This window comes from Panicum virgatum, chromosome 1K (assembly GCF_016808335.1).
Source record: "Panicum virgatum strain AP13 chromosome 1K, P.virgatum_v5, whole genome shotgun sequence".
Taxonomy (NCBI): Eukaryota; Viridiplantae; Streptophyta; class Magnoliopsida; order Poales; family Poaceae; genus Panicum; species Panicum virgatum.
This window is the reverse complement of record NC_053136.1, coordinates 6,611,524-6,618,853: the sequence shown is the minus strand read 5'-3', so window position 1 is coordinate 6,618,853 and position 7,330 is coordinate 6,611,524. Positions and strand designations below refer to the sequence as shown.

Sequence of the window (7,330 nt, the reverse complement as noted above, 5' to 3'; positions counted from 1 at the left end):
AATATTATCACAAGTACAAGCACAGGGTGTGTGAGCCAATAATGTACTGGTACCTGACGCACTTGGGGCAGTATAATATACACAGGGCTTAGGGTCTCAAAGGACAGCTTTGTGTATTTAAACCAGCAGCCATTTCATGAGCACATTTTATTAAGAGTTTTGGACGGCAGATTAGCAAAGCACGTATACTCCAGTACGATTAAATACGCTAAGTTTTGGAAAAACAAAAACAAAAAATAAAAAAGGGGAATGCATTATTGTGCCTTGATTTGGGAAATTCTACATAGTGGAAATGGAAATAAATAATAAATTAATAATGGTATTTCTAGAAAAAAAATTCTTGATGGCAACAGCAAGGTGTGCCTTCCGTGTAGAAAGATTTAACCTAAACATCTGGATTGCTTTCCTATCTCTTCGCGCGCGCGCGCGCGAGTAGTCTACTACTTATAGATCTGTGATCCCGTTGAAGTGGAAGCCGGCTAATCCCATAGATGACGCCGAGCTGTCGTGCATCACTAATCAATCTTATCGCGAGCATCGTTTAATCGAGCCCATAAACCAGCGAGCCCTGAGCCACGTCAGCATCAACCATAGGCGAAAAAGAAAGAAACGTACGCTTGATTGTCTGGCCTGATTGTTTGGGTAGATCCAAAACTAGAGCTATCCTTCGCCACTTTTGTCGCCGCAATCGTCCAAAAAAAACAAACACTTGAGAAATCAGGGAGTTTTTGCGGCGCAATTCTTTTCTCTCTCACTCACACGAAAATGTGCAACACATCCACAACAACTCAGGTGCACATCATCCTTTTTTTTTTTGGGAAAACACATCACCTATTAGGAAATAATTGGAACGTACAAATATATATATATCTACAAGGAGTTAATTAAAAGTTCATTTTTTTTAACTTTGCGAGGAGGAGAAATATCTCAACTTCTAAGGCGAACCTCAATCGAAACACAATGTTGTAATTTTTAAACATACAAAAAAAGGTATTAGCTTCGCCATTTGAGGATGAGCATCAGAGTTATGGTCATTACGGGTTAATTTCCATGACAGGAATACGCCGCACGTTGTCCACAAATGCGAAATGGGAAAACCCAAAAGGCGACTCCGGACGGACCCAAAAGAGACGGTGGCGCGTACACACGCGGAATACACCACACGGCAACGAAAAACAAGAACCCCAACCCAACCCCGGGCTGGAATTGGATGGATGGATGGATGGATGGAATGGATAGCATATAAAGGCCTGGATAAATGGCAAGAAATTTGGAAGCGTAAAAGGAAACGAAAGGGGGCCGGAAAAAAAGGTTACCATCTTTGCACTGCATGAGCAGCAGCAGCAGCTCCGATCCATTCACCACCCTCCTCTCTCCTCTCCTCCCCTCTTATTATAGTTCTTCACCTCACCCTTCTCTCTCCTCTATCTGCTCCCTCGTGGTGCTGGGCTGCTCTGCTTTGACCTTGCTGGCTTCATCCGCCTTTCCCCGCCGTTTCTTGGATTTCTAGGATCCAAGAAACTCCCCCTGCACACAGGGAGTTCGGTGATCCGGGCGGGCTTGGGTTTCTTGTTTCTTGATTCCTCCGGGTGCTGTCGGATTCGCGTAGCCGGGGGCGGGGGAGATGACGGTGGAGGAGGTGAAGCTGCAGGGGAAGGCCAACGGCGGGCATGGGGCCAGGGACCAGTTCCCCGTCGGCATGCGCGTGCTCGCCGTCGACGACGACCCCACCTGCCTCAAGGTCCTCGAGAACCTCCTGCTTCGCTGCCAGTACCATGGTATGCCAAACTCCTGCCTCCTCTTGCTCCTCTGTTTCTCTCTCTCTCTCTCTTCCCTGTATGTTTGGATTCCTACTCCTCTGATTGGATCGTTCCTTCAGTGCCGTTTTTGTTTTCTTTACGATTTGGCTCTTTGCTTGATTTGGTTTTCGTTGTTCGCGTAGCAAGGAGGTTATTACAAAGATATCTGGGGTCCTGGTTTTGCATTCGCATAAATAGCAATCCTGACTTTATGCCCCACCTTTTGCCCTATTGGTTTCGCGGTGAAATATTTTTGTTATGTAATGTCATGTCAAGCTCGGTTTCATTTTTCTTGGAAAATAATGAGATTTTTCCTGCTCTAGAAAAGATTGAATTTTATCTTGTGTTCACGCACGGCTTGATTTGGAATAATATTCTAGCCATAAGGTCTGTCGATTGGATCTCCAGCCGTCTAATTTCTTTAGGTCTCTAATCTTGTGTTCTGCAGGTTTTTGCCTGTCTATTTCCGTTTTCCATGGTTGGATTTTCTTCAGTGGAATGTTCTTCTGCTCTCTTTTTTCCGGGCGCGAGGGATTCCTACGAAGATTTGACTCGCATGCGAAATGTGTTCTTCCTTTGACTTGTGTACGCTAAACTTGTCTGATTTGATGTGCTTGTGATGTCGCAGTGACAACAACTGGGCAGGCGGCCACGGCCCTGAAGCTGTTGAGGGAGAAGAAGGACCAGTTTGACCTTGTGATCAGTGATGTCCACATGCCGGACATGGATGGTTTCAAGCTCCTCGAGCTTGTGGGCCTCGAGATGGACCTCCCAGTCATTAGTAAGTCTTGTTTCCCCACTTCTCTTCGTGTCATTATTGCAGCCAATGATCTGAAAAATGGCATTGCTCGAAAATCATTGTGGAATGAATAGATCCTGTACAGTATCTGGCTAATTTGGTTTAGCTCTCTTCGACTGCTGAACTGTGGAATTTAGGAAACAAGACCCATTATATTGAATTTCAGAAATTCATCGTCATCGTCTCGGACATGGTTGAATTTATTAAGAGATTTATTAATTTGGAAAAAATGATGGACCTCATGAAAACTTCTGTATACCCAACATGTGACCACTAAAAAAGAGTTAGAAAGGACAAAGTCTGCAATTGTAATGAACGCCAATTAGTTTCCTGCAGGAAGTTCAATTATTTCCGCAGGTTCAACGTACAATGAACATTGTGTATGCATTTCTCTTTGATTACCTGAAGGTCAATTATTTCCTCAGGTTCAACGTACAATAAAGATTGTGTATGCATTTCTCTTTGATTACCTGGCCACAGTCCCACAGTTTGAATTTCGTTACATTTATAAAAATGTAGTATAAGTTCTGAAACTGACCATGTATGATCATGCAGTGTTGTCTGCAAATGGGGAGACACAAACAGTCATGAAGGGTATCACCCATGGAGCATGTGACTACCTGCTGAAACCAGTGCGTATTGAGCAGTTGAGGACAATATGGCAGCATGTGGTTAGGCGGAAGAGTTCCGATGCCAAGAATCATGGTAATGATAACGATGATTCTGGTAAAAAGTTGCAGTTGGCTAGTGCTGAAGGTGACAATGGCGGTGTTAATCGCAACAAGAGAACTTCACGCAAGGGTAGGGATGATAATGGAGACGAAGGTGATGATTCTGATGATAGTAATGAGAATGGAGACTCGTCGACCCAGAAGAAGCCAAGGGTTGTGTGGTCTGTTGAATTGCACCGAAAGTTTGTGGCTGCTGTCAACCAGCTTGGCATTGACAGTAAGCGCTCTTGTTTCATCTTAGTTATCAGAATGTTCACTAATTATTTTTCCCAGATTAATTCTATTATTCTCAAATCATAATAGCATGTACTTGTGTTTATAACTGCAGAGGCTGTTCCAAAGAAAATACTGGATCTCATGAATGTTGAGAACATCACAAGGGAGAATGTTGCGAGTCACTTGCAGGTTTAATTGTCCTACGTTTCACCTTGCATTTTTATTTCTTTGATAATGTTTCTGTGATGTTTATTACGGGATATCTTCGGAGCAATTTTTGTGCATTTTGATTATTCAGCTATAAGCTCGAAAACTATAGCTTGAAAGAGGATTTGTTTGCATTTTTGTAAATGTAGTTCAGAACTCATATGAACTATATTTTCTTGATTTTTGTTTTCCACCTTATCTAGAAATGTTCAAACATAATACCTTATCTTTATGTGCTCATTATGCTTTCAGAAGAAACAAAAAAGTGGCATCTGATAGCATATTTGTTAAGTTATATAGTTCATGTCCTTGTAAAGACCATAAATTTCTTTGCTTTCTTCAGCATTTTAATTTTTCTTCCTCTTGCAATTAGAAGCACATTTAATAAATCCCTCCTGTTGGTTTGTTATTTCAGAAGTACCGGCTGTATCTGAAAAGACTTAGTGCTGATGCAAGCAGGCAGGCTAACCTTACTGCTGCATTTGGAGGAAGGAATCCTGCTTATGTTAACATGGGACTAGAAGCCTTCAGGCAGTACAATGCATATGGGAGATATCGGCCAGTTCCAACCCCTAACCATTCACAGTCCAACAACCTTCTTGCAAGGATGAACTCCCCTTCTGCATTTGGGATGCATGGTTTGCTGCCTTCGCAGTCACTTCAGATCGGACACACCCAGAATAATCTGAACACTTCCTTGGGCAATGTTGGTGGGATGAACAATGGTAACCTGATCAGGGGTGCTCATATGCCACTGCAGGATAGTAGCAAATGCTTTCCTACTGGTCTTTCTGGCAACTCTTTTGCAAACATATCAAATGGCACAACATTGGTTCCAACAAATAACTTGCCACTACATTCTCTTGAGCCAAGCAACCAGCAACACCTTGGTCGGATGCACTCTTCTTCTACCGACCCGTTTAACTCATTTGTTGGCGAGTCTCCCCAGTTTCCAGATCTTGGAAGATGCAACACCACCTGGCCAACAGCAGTTTCATCATCAAACGTTCATGAACTTGGTCAGAAGGACAGCATGTCCCAACCAAACCTGCGTGTGAATGCCCCCAAGCTTGAGCCTCTCTCAAGCTTTACAGAAGCATCCAGTCAGATTCCCTTGCTGGGAAATGAAATGCAGGGCCAAGTAGCATCACTAGCAAGCACCGGTCTTCCAATGCCGTTCAATCAGGAAGCAGTGCCGTTCACATACGGAAGCAGCGCCAACTCAAGAGAGATGCTGAATAACAACCTTGCTCTTAGTAATTCAGGCATCAACTCCTCATTGCCGAACCTTCGCATAGACAATTCTGTTGTTCCAAGGCAGACACTGGATGGTGGTAATTCAGGGGGTGGTGTTCCTCCTCTCCAAGATGGCAGGATTGATCAGCAGGCTGTTAGTAGTCAGCTAAACTATAACAACAATCTCATGGGGACAAGTAGGCTGCAGAGAGGACTCAGCGGTGGTCTGGATGACATTGTTGTTGACATGTTTAGGCCGGTATGATCCTACCCTTTTATCTTCTTTGACATATGATATGCCTACCAAATATTAACAGTCGTTTTGTGGAGAATGCCTATAACAGCAGTAGAAGGACAAATATTGATAATTCAGTTTTGGATGAATCCTAGTATATAAGAAATAGACTAGGCCTCTTTATGTACATGAATCAGTCACACGTTGTCACTTAAACAAAATCTTGTTTCTACTAGCATCTTTAGGTACATGAACCAGTCATTAACTGTCAGGATGACTGCTCTGAATATTTTTACATGCAGCTACTCTTCCATGATTTGGTTCTCTCTCCTTTTTGTACACTTCTGACGTTAACTTCAATGTAATACTGAAAAGGTTTTGTTTCTAAGCATGTGAAATTTCTGAATGCAGGACCGTGCAGACGACGGTGTCCCCTTCATCGATGGGGACTGGGAGCTGGTCTAGCAGGTTTCAGCTCCCTACATCAAGTCTTGGTGTGAGATTTTCCGCATTTGTCGGGGTCGGCGGTTGATTGGTCCATGCTAATTGCCTGCTCAAAGTTGTTTATATAGTAGCAAGTTTGCATCACAAAGGCCTTTTTTGCATTTGGCTTTTCAGTCTAGCAGTCAGGTTCCAGTGTTACGCCTGAGCATCGACAATGTGGTATTTGCTACCTTAACTCGTATGGCTATGTTTAAGTCAGGTATAACTGTGGTTATCGTGATATATAGCATGGTTATGAGCGAAGCAATCCCTTCTTGTCTCCTGGAGTTGTCTTCGCTGTTCCCCTTTCTTGATTCTCATTGTCAATAGTGTTAAAAAAATTCAGAAAAATCCCAGCACACTGAATTCCCCGTGGTGTTGTAGTGTATCGCTGTCGTTGGAAAAACTTGGAAAATGATCTAGTCGTCATTTGCACGATTGCTTGGTAGCCTGGGCGAAAGATCTGCATATTTATAACAAAGGAAGATGGCCTGAATTTGTTTCTGAAGATATCAAACATGGTAACACACAGTAATGAAAGCTCTGAATTACAGGTGAGATTCAGCTCAAGCGTATGATTGCTGTGCTGGGTAGAAGTAAATAGAACAAAGGCAGATGACTTGAACTTGTTTGGTGTAACAGTCATACAAGCTCTGAATTTACAGGCGGGAATAAATCCCGATCCCAAATTCTGAACCAGTCACTGACTTGTACGGTGCCTTTCTTCCCCTCCCTGCTGCTGCCAAGCAGATGATGCCATGGAACCAATGTTGCAAATCGGGGGCTATAAAATTTAGCGCAGTGCATTTAGAAAAGATACAGAAGCTATAGCGTTGCTATAGCGGCAGCTATGGCCTTTAGCGGTATGCAAAACACTACTAAAAAATATTTTTAGGAGCGGGTAAAAATACATTTTTAGGGCGGGTAGCGCACCCATTGCTAATTTCCGCAATTAAAAATAGCTATTTGTAGAGGTGGGTGCATTACCAATGAATCAGTTGCACCACCAGCTGTGGCAACATCAGCATCCCCTACCTGTTCGGCGTCGAGCCCGGCTGCTACCGCGACGGCTTCATTCTCACCAGCCGCCCAAGCTCTTCCTCGGCGACGGCGCCACTGAGGCCATCGACATCTTTGTCTCCAGCGGCACAGTACAAATTCGCAGCGGCTACATGAACATCAGCGACAACTTAGTGCTCCTGTCCGGCACCAGCGGCGGCGACCTCGCCAACGGGACAGCATGGGGGAGACTAGGAGTGTGTTTGGTTGAGCTGTGACATTTGAAAAAACTATTGTGAGTTGTGAAAAAGTAGGTGTGGGAAAATAGAAGACTGTTTGGTCGGACTTGGACAGCCGTGGCTTTTGAGTTAACCGAACTCCACATGTCATCTAGAGCCCTATCAATCAATTCTCCTCCCTTCTCACCGACAAGCGGGCCACGCTTGTCAGCATCTCCTTTCCCCCGAGTGCACGGCGAAGAACAGTGCCGGGACCTCGGAGCGGCGCTGGCGGCCGGTAGAGCAAGCCTGGGCCCTGTAACATCCCGAAAATTACCCAAAATAAATCGTGCGCTAAAATTTTGCTTCGTCGTTGAGCTCGACTTCCCCTCCAAACCATGAACCCT

At 44.1% G+C, this 7,330-nt stretch overlaps 1 protein-coding gene across 1 annotated transcript; it reads left to right on the top strand.

Annotated features, from left to right (window-relative positions):
- Positions 1-1,273: 1,273 nt before the first annotated feature.
- On the top strand, positions 1,274-6,014 carry LOC120674210 (two-component response regulator ORR24-like). The gene is made up of 6 exons (XM_039955379.1): positions 1,274-1,778; positions 2,428-2,580; positions 3,154-3,546; positions 3,658-3,734; positions 4,168-5,247; positions 5,635-6,014. The coding sequence occupies exons 1-6, from the start codon at positions 1,625-1,627 to the stop codon at positions 5,686-5,688; spliced, it is 1,911 nt and encodes a 636-aa protein (XP_039811313.1). The 5' UTR covers positions 1,274-1,624; the 3' UTR covers positions 5,689-6,014.
- Positions 6,015-7,330: the final 1,316 nt, after the last annotated feature.

Coding starts and splice junctions, on each gene's coding strand:
- LOC120674210 (XM_039955379.1), top strand. CDS start 1,625: ATGACGGTGGAGGAGGTGAAGCTGCAGGGGAAGGCCAACGGCGGGCAT. Junction 1,779..2,427: donor GCTTCGCTGCCAGTACCATG/GTATGCCAAACT, acceptor GTGATGTCGCAG/TGACAACAACTGGGCAGGCG. Junction 3,547..3,657: donor CAACCAGCTTGGCATTGACA/GTAAGCGCTCTT, acceptor TTATAACTGCAG/AGGCTGTTCCAAAGAAAATA.